The 24,317-nt window shown below is 37.2% G+C and overlaps 1 protein-coding gene across 1 annotated transcript; it reads left to right on the top strand.

Moving 5' to 3' along the window:
• The first annotated feature begins 3,431 nt into the window (after window positions 1-3,431).
• On the top strand, window positions 3,432-23,691 carry adam8b (ADAM metallopeptidase domain 8b). The gene is made up of 23 exons (XM_082151501.1): window positions 3,432-3,590; window positions 3,985-4,061; window positions 4,214-4,320; window positions 4,462-4,540; window positions 4,961-5,037; window positions 5,178-5,361; window positions 5,452-5,514; window positions 5,911-5,982; window positions 6,569-6,738; window positions 7,196-7,277; window positions 7,439-7,572; window positions 8,904-9,081; window positions 9,233-9,322; window positions 12,338-12,533; window positions 13,768-13,870; window positions 13,999-14,167; window positions 14,253-14,333; window positions 14,439-14,523; window positions 14,635-14,746; window positions 15,890-16,058; window positions 16,759-16,794; window positions 20,898-20,972; window positions 21,358-23,691. The coding sequence occupies exons 1-23, from the start codon at window positions 3,539-3,541 to the stop codon at window positions 21,412-21,414; spliced, it is 2,448 nt and encodes an 815-aa protein (XP_082007627.1). The 5' UTR covers window positions 3,432-3,538; the 3' UTR covers window positions 21,415-23,691.
• The last annotated feature ends 626 nt before the right edge of the window (window positions 23,692-24,317 follow it).

The raw sequence follows: 24,317 nt of genomic DNA, 5'->3' as shown, positions 1-24,317 counted from the left end.
TTATGAAACAGTGTACATCCAGCTGGGAAACAGTGAAAAATCAACCTCATTAATTATTCAAGGCCCAGTGCATGATGGGAACACCAGTATCAGAAAAGTTGATTAATTTTACTTAATTTTATAACGTTGATATTTACGCTTTCATTTCTACACGCTTGAATTGAGTACTAATATAGAATTTACTTCGTTTTAATTCTTGTCTGAACTAACTTCTTCATGTAAATTACATAGTTTTTTTCTGTAGTATTTACTTCACCACAATAAATCACTTTTATCAGTGTGGAGTAGTAGATACAAACCCATACTTCCTTGTCAAATTGTTCTCACTTTTAAAATGACTTCAAGCTTTATAATGTTTTACATGTAATTGTAAAAAGGTGATTATATAAGAGTAAAATATTAAAGTCCCGCTGTAGTTAATAATTGTATCTCATAAAACTCATCTTCAAAAAAAATAAAAATTCATGCCTTAAAGCTACACTGTGTAGGATTTTCTCCCATCTAGCGGTGAAATTGTTTATGACTACCAACTGAATATTACTTTCTAGCCCCTCCCATTCCGAGGGCGTTTTAAGTCCTACGGTGGCCGTATTATTTTAAATCTGCCTGCAGTCGCGAGTAATCTCCCCTTCGCATTCGCATTCCACCATGCGAAGGGTGAAGCTTGAATTTCCAGGTGTGTCCCTCTTTGGCACATGTATTTTCAATATGGATGCGCAACATGGCTTCCGCCATTCCAGCGACTCACTCGTATGTATTCTAAATTGCAGATTATACACTTACAAGAATACTTAATTAGTTGGTTGAAGTTATTACACATTAATGAGAATGTATAATTTTGAAAGAACAAAGTGTTTTTTGCTAAAAATCAACTTAAAATATTACACAGTGTAGCTTTAAAATAGCTTGAATGTAACTACACCCTTCCTTCATTTAATATACGAGGTTCTATTAATATGCAAATTAGCCCCGTCACACGTTGACCTGATTGGTTAAAAGGTAGTTTGTGAAGTCAGAACGTTTTTAGACTGTCTTTGATTCACTGCAGTTTTAAAGAGAAAATACTCAGCAATTGTATTGACTTATGAATTTACACATGGTTGGTCTTAAAGCATATTAAAAACACCACATAGACATAAAACAACATTAAAAGCTTGATTTTCAAACCGGGTGACTTTAAAGTGCCCCATTATGCTATTTTAAAGGTTCCTAATTTTATTTTGGAGGTCTCCTTCTACAACAGATTTGCATGCATCAAAGGTCAAAAAACGCTTTCATTTTCTCATAATTGTACATTGCACATCACCACATTTTTCAATGATTATCAAACGACTTGTCAATTCGTCTCTCAATTAATCCCTCCTTTCTGCGATCTATACTCTGCTCTGATTGGCCAGATGGCCCCATTCAATACAGTCAGAAAATAATATAAAAGAACTACTAAAACCTTAGTGACAGGATCTGAACAGCAGTGCCAAAGCTCACACAAATATTCCTCAGCTTGGGAAAATGCAGATTACTCACTGTGCTTTCTGAAAGGATCATTTCCATCTGCCGTAATATGATGTATTATAATATATCTTTGACATCAGCAGGATTTGTGCATATGATGGACTTCTTCAAAAAGGACCATTTGTCTTTTACAGCTTGTTAAACAGCCTTGTCTCTGATTGCAAAACTTTGTGTGAACTATGATGACACATTCTACATTTAATGAGTCAGTGAACGCCAGCTGCAATTTCATGATAATTATTGCAGTTTAGGAAATTGGACAAAAATCCAAGCTTCTGGCAAAGAAACTATAGCTAAAAGGGACATTCAATAAAAACATAAAAAGCATCTATTGACAGAATATAGCTACTTAAGAATTCATAGATGAAGCAATGTAACATAGGCTACTTTTACATCAACTTCTATTAAAAAAATGCTGGTACAAAATGTACAACTTTTACACACAGGTGTGGCAGCCATTTTTACGCTAATATCTCCCTTGATAATCACATTTCAAGTAAAGTGCCACACTAGATTATAAAGACAAACATTTTTATTTTTCCATGACATTTAATTTAGTGGAACCATCTGTTTTGTTGTCATTTGTCTTGATTTACTGTTGAATGATTCTCTGGCATGGTGTATGGAGAGCAGGCTAAACAATATTCTTGCTTTTCCCCTCATTCACAGAGTATGCTTTTTGGCACTGGCCATCCAAGTTATTATTATTCTAAATTTGGTCATCTTCAGAAAATAAGCATTCAAAGATGAAATGCCAAAATATAAATCCTTCAACAATCAACCAGCAAACAGAAAACAATTTCCTCTGTTTCATATAACAGAGCAATTTCTAAGAAGAGACCAAATAAAAAAAAAAAGTGTCTAATCTAACAATAAATAAATAGGCCTAAATAAATGTATATAGTGAATTAGTGTGAGAGGTAAGAGGCTTGTTACTGTATGACTGACGGAGACACCAAAGATAGGCCTATACTTGTGTGATGTGTTGCAGAAATTTGTGTCTGTGATCTGTCCTCTAGTGGTTGTGTTTTGCAAGTGATTTTTTTTTTTTCATCAAGGAATATATATAGACTTATACATATTTATTTATACAAGTCAAAATTAAGCCTACATGCATTAATGTGTTTTCAGCCTATTTTGGGGGAGAAAAAACATTAATATATTTTGGGTTTATTTGAACCTTATTTTCAGTATATTCTGGCAATACTGAATACTGAAGGTGACTGTGTCCAGGTCTACATTAATACATTGTGTTTAAAATCACGTACATACATCAATTGTATATTACGCAGGAATTAAACAAACTCTAAAGGTAAAAGCTATAATTAGCCTACATATTAAACATTTGCCTTGACATGTGTTTCCTGTAATATCATGAGTCACTGTCGTTACGGGATATGTTACGGGATATGTTGCGGTCTGCCCCACTGGGTGGTTATAGAGGAAACACAACAGCTCGCTCGGAGCGAGGCCCAAATCACCGATTGCTTCATTGAGACGCATTCAAATCTCAGGTCTTGTTTTGCACACTAAAACCTACAATTATTTAATTATTTAATTTTCAAAGATTTTGATGAAAAAAATTAAAGCATTAATCAATAAAATTCACCCCATCGGTCGATATAAGACGATTTAAAAATATATTTCTTGTAATCACAAACGGTTGTGATTGGTCCACCAAGATCAGCGTCGAGAAAAGTATTAGTTACCACGTGACAACGTTGTCAGGGATCTATTTCAGCAGCAGTATGGACAATAATCTACACCTCCATAATGATACTGAGAAATTGTGCATTGACCTAGAATTTAAAATAAGCATTTAAATTAGTCAAGTTAAAATAATTATTAATAAATAATATCTTATCCCCGCCCCTTTCAAAACATCTGTGTCGTGCTAATAGCCATTCTGCGTATTTATTCTGGTCTGTCCGGTTAAAGTAAAAGTGCAGCCCACTTGGGCGGATCTCAAGTTTATCTTTTAGCATACTTTCCCTGACATGTTCCATTTCCATAACGCGCAGTAACCATGCAGTGTTTTACCTTCACAGCTCATGTACTTTGCTGTCTTTGTCTTTGGGGTACGTACGCGATATTCTTTTAATTAAGTAGAAATCTGTTTTACTTCTTAATTCATGTAATTATAAAGCATATTTGCGCTGAAATATTTAACCGGGCGTTTTAGTCTATTTTAATAATTTATTAATGTAAAGGCAATTTACATTCATGCGAATGGGATACTTATAGTAATATAGCGTCTATATTGTATAGTGATGTAGGAACTTTTCTGTCCTTTAAGTTGATTTTAAAGAGTTTATTATCTTTATTCTTGTTGTTAGCAAATCCATTAATATTTTAGAATTTTTATTAGAAACTCTCAACTTATTATTTTTTTAACGTCATTTATCAAGGATGTTGTAAACTCTTGGATAGTGCATTTGTGAAACATTGAAATGAATTTTGATTCTTCATCAGGATGTGTTGCAGAGAGTATCCATACTTTACCTCACGTAGAGCAGTTTGATGTGGTGAGACCTAAAAGACTGAGCAAGGTAAGTAAGGTACATCCGTTTACCTGGTTCTTACAGTTACAGCAGCAAGAAATGCCTAAAAAAACAACAACCTGTTTAGTTCTTAGATTTTTGGAAAAGCAACAGTGGAGTTGTGCTGTTTATGTATGGATTAACATATCAATCCTATGCAGGTACAGTCTGATAAAAGTCCACAAAGCCATGAAATGTATCCTGATAGACTTACATACAAATTATTCTTTGGCGGGGAAAATCACATGATTCATTTGGAAAAGAACAGGTGAGTGTTGCTTTTGGGTGTATTATATTTCACTTGAAGTTTCTCTCTAAGATGTCTGTACATTTCATTTAGATGTTTAATAGTATGAAATACACCATTGTACTCTAAAGTCGGCCTAAACAAATGTTTACTGTGGTTTAGGCAACTCATTGGACATAATTATACTGAAATATACTATCAAGATGATGGATTGATTGTGAGCAGCAATCCAAATTTAAAGGTAACTTACTGTAATTGAACAATACCAGAACAGAATACTTTTCATACTATTTATGCAGTATATACTGTAGTATTTTCTAGATCCATACTGTAGATAAACCACTACCTTTACCAACATCTGCACTCAACTCCATTTCCCACGTGCTAAAAGAATTGGAATTAATTATGTATAGGATTTTAAACATCTGAATTTCTAAGATGATGATCAGAAATCGCTTGAAGAATTAAACATGCGAGGTCATGTTACAAGCAATGTAGCAAACTGTTGTTCACATTCTTTGTAAAATAGTATATACATTGCATAGTGTGTAGTTCCTGCTAGTATTCTATTATAAACATGTATTAAAGTCACATAGGATTGGATGAAGTGCCCTGATATAAGCTTAGGATATAAATATAACTTTTGTATCATTTGTATCAGGAAAATTGCTATTATCATGGCCATATTCAGGATTTGGAAGATTCCTCAGTCAGTGTGACAGTCTGTTCTGGAATCAGGTATCATGCACAACGCCATGCTCCTATTACATCATGTTCATTACAGGACGCTTTTCATACATTTCCTAATGGATAAGCAGTAGTATTAGATGCCATGTTTGTATGCTCTTGAACAGCAGCATTCTGTCTTCTGTCCGTAGAGGTTTTGTTAGGGTGAAAAAGCAATTATACCTGATTGAACCCCTGACCAACCACACTGATGGAGATCATGCGCTCTATAAGCACCAACATCTGAGGTGGAAGAGAAGCTCTTGTGGTGAACCAAACACCGCCATTTATGAGCATGAACCACCAGTGGCTGTCCCCTTAAAGTCCAGCAGACAGGTAATAACATCTTCTAGCACAATTCTAGCAAATGTTCTGCGTATAAAATAAATTATATATAGATTCTAAAACATTGATATATCCTCTTAGAAAGTGAAGCGTTTTCACACTCCAAGATTTGTGGAATTGTTTCTTGTGGTCGATAACACTGAGGTAAGAATTTTACCTTAAATTTTTAGTTTTTAAGTATATATCAACCGTTATGAGTTTTTCAATGACTGATGGTGGTGCAAATATGCAGGCAATAAAATCTTGCTGATATTTAAAAAATGCTGAAATGAAATAAACACCTTTTTTACAATTTACTCAAAAAAATGAGTAATGGCTGAAAAATGTATAGGCTAATGCCAATAATAAAAAAATGGTCAAATATTGTCTGTTTGATTGGCCTAGATAATATATTAGTGAATCACTAATATTTATGCCTTATAGATTTTGACATATTTCATACTGAGGCCAGTAGTGCTAGTCACGATACTTCAAGCAAAAGCTGAAAGTAAATTTTCCAAAAAAAGGCAAACAAATTATTGCTATTTTTTACTCTTATAGTACAAAACCTATGGTTCTAACATGGACATTATCCGAGCCAGGATGCTGGAGGTTGCAAATCATGTTGACAAGGTATATATTCATATATTTTATTCTAATATATATTCAAACCTACAAATATTAACTTTTTTTGATTTACAATATTTGAACATTTCTGGATTGTGTAATGCTGCTGTTACAAAGTCACTCCAAAGGGAGTTATTTATTCTTTATATCAGTAAGCACTGTTTCTGAATTTCCTGAAACGCCTCAATTGTAATCTTGAGTTTATTTCTGGAAATGTACAAGTCACAATATTCCTTATTTAAATAATTCCCAACCAAGGTATACGCAAAAAAGAGCCTGGTTGAGTTTCGTTAGTAGTGTGTTGAAACTTACTGTTAAGGTAAGGGGCGTGACATTTCCCAAACACGCTCAAAGAGCTTGACCAATCACAACACACAGGTTCAGCCGTCCAATCAGAGCACATTGCGCTTTTCGGAATGAGGGGCTTTACAAATACAGGAACTAAACAGAGCGTTACTGACAGCCTGGGAAGAGAGGAGCTGCAACAATATGAAAAATAATGTGTTTTTTTTATATTTTGAAAAAGGGCATAATTGGTCCCCTTTAATAAATGTCATAAAGAAATATAATAAGCACTTTATTCTTTTCTCAGTTGTATCGACCCCTTAATATCCGGATTATGCTAGTGGGACTTGAGGTTTGGACAACACAGGACCAGTTTGTAGTCAGTGTGAGTTCTGATGACACTCTTAGTCGGTTTATTAAGTGGAGAAAGAGCAATCTGCTTAAAAGGGTCAGGCATGACAACGCTCAGTTTGTGACGTGAGTATATGATCTAATTAACCATTTACTCAGCTGGATGACTAAGACCTTCACTACACTATAGCATAGCAGAACCTATAGCGTACTTTAATATAACGCTTACAATAAGGTTTCATTTGTTATCATTAGTTGATGACATTACATATCATGAATTAGCAATAAACAATACTTCTAAATAATTTATTAATAACATATTTAATGTTAATTTCAACATTTACAAATACATTAATATAATTATCTAACATTTGTATCTGTTAACATTAGTTAATACAATGTGAACTTACCTGAACAAACAATGAACAATTGTATTATTAACTAATATTATTAACAAAGATTTATAAATGCTGTAAAAAATATATTGCTTAGTTCATGTTAGCTAATGCATTAACTAATGTTAAGAAACAAGATCATAACGTAAAGTGCTACTGTTTTAGTTGTTGGTTTTCTTTTCTTCCAGTGGAATAGATTTTTTGGGGGACACAGTTGGTCTGGCAAACAAATTTGCAATGTGTGCGGAAAGCTCAGTGGGAGTCAATCAGGTATTCATGATCTGAGTTAGTAATGATTTTCTGGTAGTGAATTACTTCCTATATTTGAAAAAAAAATTCTTTAAAGACTTATAAAGAAGACTATATAAAGACTATAAAGATATTATAATTACATTTTATTCCTTAAATGGCTATATGCTGTTATTTTTCAGGATCATAATCAAAACTCACTGGGCTTGGCATCTACAATTGCCCATGAGATGGGTCATAACATGGGCATGTCCCACGATGTAGATCACTGCATGTGTGGTTCATCAACGTTCTGTATCATGACTGAGCGTGTGGGGTAAGCAGTATGTGTGTAATGTATTTTCAATGTACTGTTCATTTTTGCTTTATTTAGAAGTCAGATCTGTTAGTCTAGTAACTGCCTGCCATCTGTAGACCTACCAAACACTCACTACATAAGCAAATACTGATCAATGCCTAAGACCAAGAATTCCCTGGCAACCACTCATAACATCTTAGCAACCACATAAAAGCAAACTAGCGACAACCTACTATGCCCAAGCAACCACTCGGCAAACCCTTGTGAAAAAAGAAGTACACTTTATAACACTTTTGAAAAAACGACTTATTATGGAAGTAATATAATATACTAATATATTTAGAATATACTTAAGTGTAAATTAAATGTGATATTTTACAATTTGAAGGTTATTTACAGTTAAATTAAAATCTATTATAGTTTAAATATAAAATGCAATTAGTTGAACATAGGAGTGTTTTTTTTACCCACATTTAAGTAGAACTTAAGTACATCTTTATATATAATTTCATAATTAATTTTGTCTTTGAAATATGTTTTAAGTGTTCTGCTGACAAGCAATTATGATAAACCTAAATATACTTTAATGTAATTTCTTTTGAAACTTGTATGTCATGCATTTAAATATATTTGTAATTCCACATTTGTAATGATGAAGTTTAGTACAGTTAAAGCGCCATATTAACTTTAAATGTAACAGCAAACAAAAAATTACTGTTAAATTTATAATCAAGTATTTTATACTGTATGTGCTTTAGTATGTTAGTCAACGCGTAAAAAAGAAGTGGTTTTTTTTTTGGTTTTTTTTTTGGGAGCTGCTGTAATAAGTGAATTTCCCCGGTGTGGAATTAATAATGTCTACCTATCCTATCCTTAAAGTATGACAAAAGATTATTATTTAAAACACAATGATTTAAAATGTACTCTAAAGTAAAATGTTTAATTTGACAATTACGAAGTGCGCCTTTTAAAAGTGTACTTAAGTGTGTTAAGAAACTTCATGAAAACGTGAAACGTCATGTACTTCATTAATACATAATGCAGGCCTTTTATTTCATTAATATTATTTTATATGCAAGTAAATAAAAAAAACTTTAACACTACACCGTACACTACAAGCGCACATTCAGGACAGTTAAGCATACTTTTTACAAGGGTAGTTCTCGTACAAGTACAAGTGCATGAAACTCTATAAACCTTTAAGTTTCACCATGCTGAAAACACAATGTGAGGCTTCTGTTGGAGATAGATCGTAGTAAAAAACAACAATGTATGTGGACTGCTCTGCCTTGTAGCAGTTTAAAGTGTGCACTGTTTGAAAATGACATATTCTGAAATTGTCTATCTAGCACGCTGTTCCCGGAGATGTTTAGTGACTGTAGTCTAGAACAGCTGAGTGTGTTTCTAGACAACGCCAACCCCAGCTGCCTGCTGGACATCCCCAGCTCAGACAGACTCTACAGTGGGCCTGTCTGTGGTAATGCTTTCCTGGACCCTGGAGAGGAGTGTGACTGTGGAACAGTGGAGGTATTGCGCACACATCCTGTGTCTGTAGTGACTCAGTCAACCCTGGCCTTGAAATAATCTTCTTAAATTACATCATTAATGCATTAATGTAGGTTCACGTTTTGCCCACATCTGATATCTCATTGATGACTGTGATTTACCATCTTCTAAGGAATGTGAAAATCCATGCTGTGATCCCAAGACCTGCCGACTCACTGAAGGCTCACGTTGTGCTTACGGAGATTGCTGTGAGAATTGCCAGGTAATGTCCATGAGTGACTTTGTGTCTTTAATTTCACTGTAGAGCATTTTGGATAAAATGACTGGGATGAAGTAAGCTTGTGTGAGTAATGTAATACAATTATTCTGTGCTACTATAGAAAAGTTCTTCAAGCCCTTTTTATTACAAAATATCACTATGAACTTACACTATAGAATGACTTTATTAAAGGAATTATATGCACCTATGAAATTAGTCATGACTCTGATGAGACTCAAACCCACAACCTTTGAACTGCATCATTCTACACTCTAGAATTCCAATGTGCTATCCATTGAGTCTCAGCAGAACAAAAGCCAGGTTCAAAATTGGCCTTCTTTCGTAGAGTAAACCAAGAGAGAAAAGTATTTGGTAGAGAGGCACTGTTGGGATTTAAACTCAGCATCCATAAATCAGACTTGAGTGCTGCCTTTGACTTGTCATATAGTGTGTGGGAGGCATAATAATGTTTGCAAATGTCATGCAAGCTTTTGTTCTAAATGTTATTTTTGTTTTGGTGTGGGAGAAGGGGGGGAAATGCATTTTCCAAATTGCCAGAAGTTTAACTCCATAACCTTTGAAGGGCCTCATTGAACATTCATAGAGCCCACCTAAAATCCCCTTCATAGGTACCACTGAACCTAGAATCTCATGTTTACAAGACACACACTCCAACCAACTGAGCAATGGCACCAACTGTTGGAAAAAAAGGGTGACTCAGAAAAGCAAAGATCCAGGAAAGAGGTAAAAGTGTTGTTGAACAGTCGCTAGAGAGCTTAAAAGAGTTTGCAAATGTCAAACAGACTCTTTGCTAGATGTATTTTGGGTGGTGTAAGCGTGGTAAAATGCACTTATTTTTTTTTCAAAGTGACTCGAATGGACAACCTTTGAATGGCCTCTTTTTACAATCTAGGGAGCCAATGTGCTATACACAACTAAACACATAGCAAACACACTCTAAACAGAAACAAACCCAGACAATCCCTTATATTTCCCCCACCATCAAGAAGGTCCAACGGATGAGGGCGGGAGGGGGGCTAGAAGGCGCTGGATAGGCACAGGGGACAAATACAGAAGCCAGGGCGGAGCAAACGACAGGAGGAACCAGGACCCTAGCAGAAACCCCAGGACGAAAGCCCAAGCCAGAGTCGAGGGAGGGAGGCGCCATGGTGGAGTCCTGGCAGACAGAAACAGGGCAACGATCGTCCGATACGAAGCCGATGGTGATGGAGACCCACTAACACTGACAGTCCTGGAGACCAAGGCAGAGTCGTGGAGACAAGTGGCTGAGGCACTTCAGGGTGCCGGAGGACTGTGGCGGAGCCAGTGAACCTGAGGACTGAGGTGAAGTCAAAAGGAAGGTTGAGCTTGACGGAGCTGAAGGGGTGGAGGGACAAAGCACAGCTGAAGGCTCAAAAGTCCGTGACACAGGCAGAGCGACGACTGATCAAGGCGGAGTCGTAGGGATAAGGAAGCCCGGTGGAGCCGTAGGGACGATGATCCCAAGCGGAGCCGTAGAGGCGAGGAGCAACGGTGGAGCCAACTGGTTGACTGGCAGAGGTGGAGTGAAGGGGATGGAGGTTCTACAGTCGGGTCAACAGTCCAGGGCTGAGTTGGCGAACAAACAGTATAAGGCGGATCCACGATGCTTGCATCGGGCAAAGTAGGAGGAGACGAAGGGCTGGAGTAAGATGGACATGGCGGAATGGACAGACTTCTCAGAGACGGCCTTCTTGGCCGATACAATACAGATAGACGTCTCAACGTGGAACAGGCAGACATTTCAGGAATGGCTCTCTTGGCCGACTAGGAACATAATAAAAGAGCTGGATCTAATCACTTGCAGTGAACGTTTAATGCAAACAAACTCAAAATACACTTCTCAGGAAAACTAGATGCAAAAACACGGGAACAGAACAACCAAACTAATATTGACGAGATCACACAAAGAACAGAAGAAACACACAGCTTAGGGTGACCATACGTCCTGTTTAACCAGGACATATCTGGCCAGGATTTCGAGATCGCCCAAAATGCCCGGGATTCGGCTTTTGCTTTCTACAGTCACCATTCATTATGTTCACATTATTACGTTATTTGACACTGACACGTACGTGCCAGCTTTGCAGGTCATGCATTCTGATTCACACGGATCCCGATCGAGACGAAAACACAGGAATTTTCTTAGCAATGCTTACACGCACATCAACCGATCACTTGTTTAGCGTTCATGTAAACACTACATTCAGATTAACCAATCGGAATTAATTCAGTACTACTGAATCAAAAGGTGTACATGTAAACAAAATGAATGGCGACGAGAAAGCAAAAGCCGAATCGCGGATATTTTGGGCGATCTCGAAATCCCGGCCGGACATGACCTGGAATATGGTCACCCTAACACAGCTTAAATTGACAGACAAACCAATCAATGAAATCCACAGGTGTAACTGATAATCAAAACAATGAATAATCACCAAGTTAACCAACTGAAAAGAAAACAGATCTAAACACATAGCACCCTAAAAGAAACAAACCCAGAGTATTGATTCTTTGATCGCTGAATTTAATGCAAAATCAAGCAAACTCAAAGCAATATTAGGTAACATAAATCCATAAAGTGTCTTGCAGTAAATTTGGAATATGGAGCATCTGGTTAAATAGCATCTGGTTAACATCTGGTTAAATACAAGTGTTTTAAAAGGAAAGGTGAATTCCGGCCCATTTGAGTGAGGTACAGGGTAATATTTAATATTTTCGATTATCTTTTATTGTAACTAACTATTATTGTATTATTCTAACTTGTGCACTTTCAAAATGAGTGAGAGAGACATGGCTGCGCAAGTAATCCAATGCCTTTTTATATTTATTGTCAAGCGTGTGGGATGAAATGAACATTTCTAGAAGTTAATGATATGTGTTGTTAACATTAACTCTAGACAATGTGATAGTAGGCTGTGGTTCAAAGTTATTGTTATTTACAATTATTGTTATTTCTTTTCTCTCTTTCCATGCTAGATAAAAGATGCTGAAAGCTTGTGTCGAGCAGCTGTAAATGAGTGTGACGTTCCAGAGTATTGCACAGGGCTCTCAGAGCAGTGCCCAGAGAATGATTTTAAGATGAATGGCATACCTTGCAGCACTGGCCAGGGTTACTGCTACAATGGCCAATGCCCCACTCACCTCCAGCACTGCCAAAAACTTTGGGGAACAAGTAAGCATGAGTCCTAAACTTCTCCAACATCTATGTCATCTTTTAATAGACATTCCCTAGCACAGGGTTAGGGAACTAGGGAAATGCTGCTTACAGTTCACAGTAAATGCTGCTTCTCACAAACTCATGTGCATTGTGAGTTAACAAGCATTTGTGCACTAGGTTCATTTTTTTTTACTGTCACATTTGCATAATTGGCAACATTTTTGTGGACAGAAGTTTACAGCATTTCATCAATATTCTGCCAAAATAAAAGCTTAATGATTTGACGTTAAAAGCTCAAGGCTTTGAACTTTTAAAATTGAAGAATTTGAGAAATAAGTATTTGTATTGTAACTTGTAGTGTTTGTGTTGGTTCTTGTAAAGCGTAAACCCAATATGTACAGAAATTTCAAGAAAATGTTACAATTAATTACAAATAAACGGCAAGTAACACATTGAATTAAACAACATTTTTAAGGACAAAGACTGAAATAGTATTTTCTTGTAAAATGTACTTCATCGATCTTTATTTTATTCAGTACTTTGAAGAATAATTTTTAACACTGCAATAATGACGTGGTGTGATATGATACAAATGTCATGTATGATACGTACTGTATGAAATGTCATATCGCAGCTCAAATCGCAATATATGACCAAATATTTACAATATTAATTTGTGGCCAGGTCGAGCAGCCCTATATATAATAAAAATTATTTAATAAAAAAAAAAAAAACTTGCTAAAAAGATTAGATATTTTGTCTCCATGTCATATGACCATTCACCGACATCAGAAAACTGTGAACATGCAAATGTGTTGTAAAATTATTGAAGTAATAACTTCAAGTAATTTTAATAACCTTCCCTAAAGTAACCTAGGCCTAGTAAGTACTTTGTTCAGAAGCACAATCAGGGTTCAAATCTGGGTTGTAGGGTTGGGAGCTTAAGTAAGGAGGAGAGATTCCCTGATATGATTGTAAAGCACTTTGGGTGTACAGTAGTATATATGAAAGCGCTATATAAATGCCTCATTCATTCATTCATTCATTCAAAGTACTGTGCGCTGCACCACTGCTTCTAATTACCGTAGCAAAATAAATGCTTTTACAGTCTGAATTGAATGTGACAAAAGAAAGGTTGGCTATAATGAGCTGATTCTTTTACCAAATCTCCAAAAAGGACCAGTTATTCATTCTTCAAAACTAAAATAATTGATATTTGCTTCAATGATTTGTCTGATTTTTTCACTAGGTTCCAAAGTGGCTTCTGATGCATGCTTTTTTCTAAACACATTTGGAAAAAATGATTCTCACTGTGGAAAAACCAAAGATGGCTACAGAGCCTGTACAAAAGAGTATGTGATCTTTTATAATTTTCTATGTAAAATAGCTCACAAAATGACTTTTCCAGCATCAGTATTTGTAGCACCCGGTGTAGTCCAAACTGTACATTTTGACATGATTTACTTTTTTCCTTATATAGAAACATGCTTTGTGGAAAGATATTTTGTGATGGAGGAAACGAATACCCTGTTACCGGTCAGAAAGCTGTCATACAAAGATTCAGGAGCATTTGCAACATAGCTGGGGACCAATCAGAGGAGGACGCCCTCAGCATGGTTCCTACTGGCACAAAATGTGAACATAATAAGGTAAGCTTGTAAGATTTTTATCACAGCAGGTATTTCTGTCTTGTAGGAACAAATTCTATGAAATCACTCGGTTATGTTTCAACAGGTTTGCTATGATTATATGTGCCAAGACCTGAATGTTTACGGCAGTAATGAACACTGCTCACTGAAATGCAGTGGTAGAGGGGTGAGGTCAAACCTCCATTTCATTGAAACCAACAGGAAAATGCCATATTTATAATTCATAATATAAAAAGCCATACTTAGAGTGTTATTGTCTCTTATTTTACAGATGTGTAATCACAAACATCAATGCCACTGTGAGCCTGGTTGGGCACCTCCTTTCTGTGAAGTCAAATATTCTGAATTGCCATCCGGTAATCAAACTCAAACTCGCTCTTTTTTTCTGAAAAATTCATAAGTGCGTTTAAATGACCTGCAGTAATGTATCATTTTGACTAATTTTACTCTTGTTTGCAATTTCTTAGGACAAGCAAAGATCATTGGCATCTCAGTAGCAGTTGCAATCGCTCTGCTTCTACTAGTATGTGGAGTAGTGCTTTATCGTAAAAAAAGAAAAGGGATCATCAGCCACAAAACGTGAGTTGTTTAATTTGATTTGCTTTGCTAAATGTATCATGGTCATGGTCTTAAATGAACTCAAATTAACTTTTTTTCCCCAACCATTCGTATTTTTTAGTGGTCATAAAACCGTTCTGCATAGTTTTTTTGTTGACCTACTGACATCCTTCCAGGGTGTTTCCCTTCCTTTGGCCTAAAACTCTGGGATACGCTTCAGCATCCCCATGACCGTGATAAGTCAAGTCACATTTATTTATATAGCGCTTTATACAATACAGAAAAGCAGCTTCAAATTAATAAACAGAACAATAACAGTGTTAATGTTGACAAATTCATTAATTATGAAACAAATTAAATTTCACCTGTAAAGCAGCTCTACAGAATAAGATAATAGTGTCATTATTCAACTTAGTGACTGCGTTAGTTTTGCAAAGTTCATCAATTATGAAACAATTTGAATTCAGCTATAGCAGCTCTAGAGCCCACAATAGTGTCATTATTCATTACTAAGGCAGTTCAATGTTGGTTCAATAACTGTCAATGTTGCAAAGTTAGTGTTATTATCAAATGAGAACTAAATCTGAACCATACTGAGCTTGATAATGTCATTAGTTAAATCGATAATATTACAGAACATTAATAGTCTTTTAAACCCTAACTGAGCAAGGCAAAGGCGACAGTGACAAGGAGCCAAAAATGCCATCAGGTGACAGTAGGTGGAGAAAAAAACCTTGAGAGAAACTGCTCAGTCAAGGAGCCATTACTCTTCAAGCCTAAATGACAAGCGGTTTTGATAATAAATGGTTGGATGGATTTTTTTGGACCCTATGGCAGTGGGTATCATTTAGCTGTTTTTCTCTGGATATTTTAGACATCATCAAATGTGTGATAAAATAAGTATTGACTCATCATGATTTTGTTCCTCAAAATGTGTTGTGCCAGAGTTCTTAAAAAACTCTGAAAGTAACTGCTGTCAGATAACATGCAAGTTGCTGATTACAAGATTACTGAGTGTATCTTTAAAACATGTTATGTTAGTGTTACATCCAGCTGATTTCCTGGAAGTGCCTTGGAAACTCATTGGTCAGAATGTGTGGCTAGCTGTGAGTTTATGTAATTATAATCTGTCTGTTTATTTTACGTCTCTCTGTTTGTTTACAGAAAAGCTCCATCTTCAGGGCAGTTGAGCCTTCTTATTGAGAACAACAGTGCCAAGAAGGACCACCCTCAGATCAGCCAGCCCATATTCATGGGGACCACCGTAACTCAACCCTGCACCCCTCTAACTGCTAGAGTGGCTCCAGCCCGTCCATCACGTCCTGCCCCCCTAGTTAGTACAACCTTCATTATTATGCTGCCCATTCATTATTATCTTAAAGTAAAAAAATCTATTCTCACTGCATGAAATGTAGAAGTTTTTCCCCCATTTAAGACATTTGAATGTGAAATTAAGGAGGTAGGGTCAACAGTAATGTTACCATACTTATGGCTATTTGCATAATGTCTTGCATAAAGTGAGCCACATTGCAGCTTATTCTGGTCAGGAACCACCCATCTAGATGAAAATATACCTTCTGGCCAACATGTAATGCACCCAGTCACAGTTTTTTTTACATGCCATTTAGGGCTGGGTAAATCTAAAATTATTCATACAAGAATAATAGACTGCTGAAAAAAACTCTCCCAAAATCAAAAATTGTGTAAATTGTGAATGGACTTGGGATTTCTGTCTGTCCAAAAGTTTGAACTAGTACTGATTAAATCTTGAACAAGTTGAATATAAGTTCTGCTCATGGATATCTAGTTAATCACTACTTAATCAAACATAACTCAAGTATTGTTCAAAGATTTGAGTCCACAATTTTTACAGCAATGCTTTCCAGTTTTATACAACGGGCATATGGACAGACTAAAGGGTTAAATTTTTGTAGTTTCACATATCACGCCTTTCCGGGACAGGAAAGAGTCAAGCAGCCTTTTTGCTTTTCTCCAGAAAGATAAAAACAAATTTGTTCTCATTCTGCTTGCAGCCTCCAGAAAAACCAAAGCAGACTGCAGTTAAACAGGTAAGATGAACTGTTGATAGCAGAAATTCACCTTTGCTCTTCTGTTGAACATGAAAGGAGATGGAATATTCCCATTTAAATCTACTGTTAAAAAATAAATAAATAAAAAAACTTTACCCAAATTGTATTTTAAGATTAGAAATGCATTTCCTTGCACATTGTGTAAATTATTCTAGCATTTTTCTGTTTACAGCATATATTTAGCATATATTTAAAACTATATTTTAAATATAGGAATCTCCAAAATCATCACATGCACCATAAATGTATCATGAAAGTAGTATAGAGCAGTTACAGTAGAGTAGTACTTATTAAACACATTGTTAACATAGCAACATTTCCAAACTGTTGTAATCAGGGGTGTAAAATACTTGAGTGATTTTACTTCATTACCTAAGTGTTATTGCAGGGAATTTGTACTTTACTCAAGTAAAATTGAAACTGAATACTTGTACTCTTCCACAATTACTTTTCAGAAGAAAAAAGGATTCTTTTTACTCCTTTCATTTAGTCTTTCAAAGTAAAGACTGTCCATTTAGCCCTGTCTGTAGCTATGTTTCCATCACCCTGTAATGCGCATTTTGAAGTATCGCATCAGAAATGAGTGATGGAAACGCCGAATTTCGGGGGGAAAAATCCCTTAATACGCTCACTTGAAGTGGCTTTTGACTTAAGTTAAAGGGATAGTTCACTTTGAAATTAATTTTTGGTATGTTTTAGCTTACCTCAAGGGCATCCAAGATGTAGGTGTCTTTTTTTCCGCAGTAGTTTCAATTTTGATATTTTTAGGTCAAACCGTTCTTGTCTGTCAGTCAAATAATGCAGGTCTATGGTCACGGTCTCAAAACACAAGCACAGAGTCCAAATTAAAACAATTCCCCGTCGTCCAAATTAAACAATTCCCCATCGTAAGTACACATTGATGGCCTAAGACACGAAACGAGCGGTTTGTGTGAGAAAACGAACAGTATTTATATCGTTTTTACCTCTTATACGCAGACATGTCCGAGTGATCTGATCTGACGTGTACGCAGACTGTGCATAGATATATACACTAGATGTCGCCTTAAAGACATTTGTTCCAATGAACTGCCGTAGACAAGGCGACATCTAGTGTATATATCTATGCACCAGTCTGCGCACACGTCAGATCAGATCACTCGGACATGGCTGCGTATAAGTGGTAAAAACGATATAAATACTGTTCGTTTTCTCACACAAACCGCTCGTTTCGTGTCTTAGGCCATCAATGTGTACTTACGATGGGGAATTGTTTAATTTGGACGACGGGGAATTGTTTTAATTTGGACTCTGTGCTTGTGTTTTGAGACCGTGAGCATAGACCTGCATTATATGACTGACAGACAAGAACGGTTTGACCTAAAAATATCAAAATTGAAACTACTGCGGAAAAAAGACACCTACATCTTGGATGCCCTTGAGGTAAGCTAAAACATACCAAAAATGTATTTCAAAGTGAACTATCCCTTTAACGTGATTAATGGGAGATGACTAATTGGCTGTGTCCGCTGTTGGTGTTTTATTGACTGTTGGTTACTAGGTTTATAATACCACCATCGTCCTGAACAACTTGATGGAAACGCACCTAATTTGCATTTGTTTTTGTTTTTTTGCAAACTTTGAAAAGATTCGCTTCACGTTTGGATGGATTTTAGTACCTAGGTTTGAGTTTGGTTCTTTTTGCACTATTCCCAGTTCAGTTTCCTTTGTCTTTGTTCATCATTTGCCATGGTTTTTGATTTGCCCTCATGTGTCACACCCGTGTCTAGTTAATTATCTTGTTTAGTCCCTAGTATGTCCCTGTTTATTTATAGCCTTGTGTTTTCTTCCGCTTTTGTCAGATCTCGTCAGCTTTATGTGGTTGTTCTGTTCATCGTGTTTTGTTTCTTGAGCTCCTAAGAACTGTTAACCTGAATTTGTGTTCAGTAAAGATACTGCTTGCAAATAGACCCAGCTCTTTTATTTTCCACCTTTTTGCAACCCCTTGCTGACAGAAGATCTGACCTAACAAATGGATGTAGTTGCAGTTCAGAGCCTCCTCTCAAAGAGGGATCAGTCCCTCAAGGTGTACACACAGAGGTTTCTAGAACTGGTCCCCTTTGTGCAGCACAACAACATCAGCCTCTGCGTGTTTTTGAGAGATGGCCATAGAGGGACATTCCATCATTTCGTAGAGTGGGTGTTACATCAGTGTGGATTCCCCTACACAGAAGAGAGTGAGGAAGAGGAAGACCCAGCCGCACTTGTGCCCACAGCACACGCTGCATCAGCAGTCACGCCCCCAGTGGACCACACAACTGAGACCACTGCAGATTCAGAGTCCGAGCTTGCCATGGATAAGTGAACACCGTCTTGTGGTGCCATCTCAAAGAGGCACAATCTCTTTCTCTGACCTTTACCTTGACTGTTCCCTGCTGGTGGAATGATCTGCCTAACTCAACCAGAGCTGCTGAGTCCGTAGCCATTTTCAAGAAACGGCTGAGGACGCATCTTTTTCAGCTACACTTGATCAATTAATACTAACACTTTCTCTTCTATTCTATATCTATTTATAAAAAATAAAAGAAGTACATGTACTGCGTTAGATTAAACTGGAAAGGGTCATAGCACTTGCATATTGTTGTCCTATTATTAATTTAACTGCTTCTATTGTTCTCATTTGTCAGTCGCTTTGGATAAAAGCATCTGCTAAATGAATAAATGTAAAATGTAAATGGATAAAGAGACGAAACCCCGTGAGGAGGTGAAGTCAGAGCCCACCGTAAACCAAGAGCTTAAAGCCTAGTTTGACCAGGTTTGTGAGCTGTGGTCATTTCCATAAAGGAGCATACTGCAGAGGCCATGTTCGTCCCAGAGCCCGAGCCAGAAATGGAGTCTGACTAGGTGTGTGAGCCAGTCCCTGTGTCCGTTCCTGTGGGAGTTCTCATTAAATACAAGGGAATGGAATGGAGCCCCGCCCAAAGTATTAAGGACGATGTGGGACTTGAAAGGATTAGCACCAAGTCTGTTTCGTCACCCAGCACAATTCTGTGTCGTTGTGGATTCTCCCACTCTGCCTCCCACTCCCACCTCTTCTGCCTGTCCCGTATCAGCCAAGGAGGCAGTTTTTGAACTCACTGCCTGCTCTGTGATGGCCAAGGAGGCCGTCTTGTGACCCTCTGCCTGTGCTATTCAGTTTTTCGGACCTGTCTTCACTGGCTTCCTTTAGCCCTTTGACAACTCCTTCACTGGCTCCTATCAGCAGCTTGGATCCACCTTAGGTTTCCTGTTCGCCAGCTCCACCCTGGCGTGTCGTCCCTCTGGCTCCACCTTGAGCCTCCAAGCCTGTCACTCCACCTCAGCTCGTCGACCAGTCGGCTCCACCTGGGACCACCGTCCTTACGGGCTCCTCTGGGCTTCCACGTTGCTCCGGCTTTGTCTTGGTCAGTCTTCACTCTGTCTTTGCCATGAACTTTTGGGCCTTTGTCTACGCCTCAGCCTTCCAGCTCTTCGGTGTCGTCGGGCTCCTCCATCCCTATGGCTCCACCTCAGTCCTCAGTCACACCGACTCTGCCTCAGTCCTCCGGCACTCTGGCTCCACTTCAGCCTCTCGTCACCCCGACTCTGCTTTTGTCTCCAGGTGTCACCCGGTCTCTTCTGCTTTGCCGTTGTATTTATAGCCCTGTGTTTTGTTCAGTCTTTATCAGATCTTTTTGTTTAATGTGGTTGTTCTGTTCATCGTGTTTTGTTTCTTGAGATCCCGAGAGAAGCATTGTGCTGAGTTTGTGTTCATTAAAGATATTGCTTGCAAATAAATCAAGCTCTTTTATTTTCCACCTTTTTGCAACCCCTTTCCTGCATTCTGATATTGTTCAGACAAACGCATAGTCTTGTCAATTACCACTGAAAAGAATTTACTCATTCCCCAGTTTGTAAAAGCTAGTATTTTCGGTTTGATAATGTGACTTTTAATTGTGCAAAATTGACACATTATCCACCTTATGTAAAATTACAGTTAGGATATAGGATTTGTAACATATGTATAATGTTTGTGTAGTTGTTTATACATTTTCTCAGCTTGAAAATCCTCTGTGTAATTGTAGGGAATCAAGACGACTGCACCTCCTGTTCCACCATTTAAACCATCTTTAGCAACAGGATCCTGGAGAAAAGATCAAGTTAGTTACTTGCATTTACTCTGAAAGTGATTGTATTGTACGCTCAGTTTAAAACAGTTTATCCTGTAATGTTAATATAAGCTACACTAAAAATAAAGGTTCTTTACTGGCATCTATGGTTCCATGAAGAACCTTTAACACCCTGAATCTTTCCATTACACAAAAGGTTCTTTGTTGTGGAAAAAGGTTCTTTAGATTATTTATTTTCTAAATACTAAGAAAAAAATATTATTTTAAGAACTCTTCAATGATAGGTTCTTTGGGGAACCAAAATTGGTTATTCTATGGTATCACTGTGAAAACTCCCTTTTGGGATCTTTATTTTTAAGAGTGTAAAATAATTATTGCATTCACCTATTGGTAAACTAGACTTTTTACATTGCAGGTCACAGGTGATACAGTGAAGGTTGTGTTGAGACCACCCACTATTCCAAGAAGATGACCAGACGTGAAATCATCATGTGACTCATTTAAACAAATTACAGTCCTTCTTGTTCACTTTTATAGTGTGGGGGCGGCTGAATCACAAAGTGCTTTTTTAAACCATGCTTTTAAAAAACACATACACTGTTGTGCTTGGCCTTGAGTAAGAGCTGTTTTTTGTCTGTTAAAGTAGTATTTATGATGGTATATTTATGTAATACATCTTAATGTGTGGTTGGAGAAATGATCAACAGGTCAAAATGTTTTATACAGTAATTAATTTAATTGAGCATTTACAGACTGTTTTCACGTGTATGTATTTAATTCTGAATAAAAGTTATTTAACATATCCTGATCTGCCTTAAACTCAACTAAAGTATGAAACCAAAACAAGAAATATGTTCTACTGGTTTGGTCACTTGGGAAGTTTCAAAACTTAATCAGACATAACTTTGGTGTTCTGTTTCTAGTGTGCCACATGTTATAACTAGAGGCTACATTCCCTCTAGGTTTAATTGATTTTGTAAAAAAAAAAAAAATCTTACAATAACTTTTCTTAGCAAAATTGCAACCAAAAAAAGCGTAATTATCACTGTTAAAAGGTTAGAAACACACACACACACACACACACACACACACACACACACACACACACACACACACAATGAGCACCCATAATGCCCTCACAACCTTCTCTACAACTCCTGACCAGCCCAGATAATATTGTCCATGTCTGATCCTGTATTTATTTAGTGCAAGAATGTTTCCCTAACCTTTGAGATACGGGCTGTACACTGAATCACGTGTGCCTTTTTGATTCTTTGTGAAGTGTGATTCATTGTGATTCATAGGCGCAGCTGTTTAATTGTCCTGTGGGTGAAAATGGAAATACTGTACATCCCGGGCTCCTTTGGAAAGGATAAGTGATTCACTTGTCTGTGCTCGTCTTGATGTTGTGCTTAGATGCTTTTTATCTGAGTAAAAGCAAACATTTTTAAAGTTCATAAAACAGAAGTGTACAATACTTAAAGAAAAACAGTGGTATTATTTGTGGTTGTAAACTGTGCTGTTATCACAACTCTATCCTCATGTGATGCGATTCAGCTATTCTCTAATGTACAGTAACAAAGTCACTTGTATGTCAGCACTCAGCACTGAATTATAATTATCAGTACAAACACAGAAGATTTCATTACGACCAGTGACTCAAAAAAAAAAAAAACTTCTTCTGAACATTCATCAAAGAATCCTTAAAATGTTTTTTTATCGTGTTTCCACAAACATATGAAGCAGCAAAACTGTTTTCAACATTGATAATAATAATAAATGTTTCTTGAGCAGCAAATCAGCATATTGGAAATATTTCTGAAGGATCATGTGTCACTGAAGACTGAAGTAATAATGATTTTGCATCACAGGCTGAATCCGAAATCGCCCCCTATGGCATTATTTGAGGGGACAGCCATTTGTAGTGGTGTCCGAAACCGTAATGGACATTATCGAGTGCACTCATTCAATCCCACATTGCACCGCAATAACGAGTGCACAGCCGATGCACGCTCAACGGCTGTCCGAATTCGCTCACTTGTTTTCATTCACTCCTTCAAGTGAAGTGTGGACTAATGTAGGGAATACTGATTGAGGGTTAAGGGGGCGATTTTGGCCCCACGACCACAACGCATCCCTGAAGTGTCAGCAGAGGCTGTGTCAACTTGACTCTCCCCTGTGAAGGCCTCATCGACACGACAGCCATCGACACTGGTCCTCAACAAACCCGTCTCCATACCCGCGTGATGACTCCGATCTTTAACCAGATGGAACTGGATAATATTCGGAATGTTCCTGTAATGCTGCCTGAATCATAATCATTCACTGTTCGTTCGTTGGTCAGAGGAGAACTTGCCCCCCGAGGTTTTTTTTATCCATTCTGTCATCTGATGGAGTTTTGGCTCCTTGCCACTGTCGCCTTTTTTTCCTTTGGGTTTTGGCTTGCTCAATTGGGGACATTTAACTTAATATTCAACAATATTATTGATCTGCCTGCATTGACACCTTAATATGAGAACTGAACTGAGCTGGACGATGACATCACAGTTTTCTCCAGAGCGGCTATTTATAAATGAACTAAAATTACAACAATAATGAACCATCACTGAACTTACTTAAGCTGGACTGTGACGCTATTTTCTTCTAGAAACAAACTTTGTTGCATTATTTTCCTATTATCTATGTAAAGTTGCTTTGAAACAATCTGTATTGTAAAAAGCGCTATATAAATAAAGGTGACTTGACTTGACTTGTTCTCTGGCAACGATTACCTCATGTTACTCTCCTTCAATCTCTAGTGTCTCTCTCGTGTTCTCCAGCGTCTCCTTGGATCCTTCGCCATGTTGTAGTTGTTATTTAGCAATGGGGTAGGATAAGGGATGTAGAATATGGTCATGTAGAAGAAGGCATTAATATCTGCTTTATACACAGCCAATATGCTTGTAATATGCAAATAAGCAAAGTTAATAGTGAGAATTGGTCCCCCAAACTAAAGTGTTACCCATTTAAAAATGTTATATATTAAATGTTAAATACTAACCATAATACAGAACCAGATAAGCCCATGTTAAGAAACAATGTGCCTATTATTTAGGACAGGGTGACGAACAACAATTTACAGATTGCTTTTAGGCAGTGTGACCCTCCCCAGCCCAGTCGCAAACTGACAAGAAAAACAAGAGAAGGAAAAAAACAGGTTAATTAGGTGTGTTGCTTAAAAAGAGCATGGGAACTTGAAAAGGTTCATCTAGTTGTTTCCTGTAAGTTAGGTCACAAGCTTTTCTTGTTGTTGTGAAGCAGTGAGGAAACCATTTGTTGAGACATCATCAGCAAACAGAACAGTGTTTTGTAATCTGTGTAATTTGTAAGATGATG

The sequence above is a fragment of the Leuciscus leuciscus genome (assembly GCF_965113295.1).
Source record: "Leuciscus leuciscus genome assembly, chromosome: 21".
Classification (NCBI taxonomy): domain Eukaryota; kingdom Metazoa; phylum Chordata; class Actinopteri; order Cypriniformes; family Leuciscidae; genus Leuciscus; species Leuciscus leuciscus.
The sequence above is the reverse complement of the archived record's forward strand: the minus strand, read 5'-3'. Positions and strand labels throughout refer to the sequence as shown.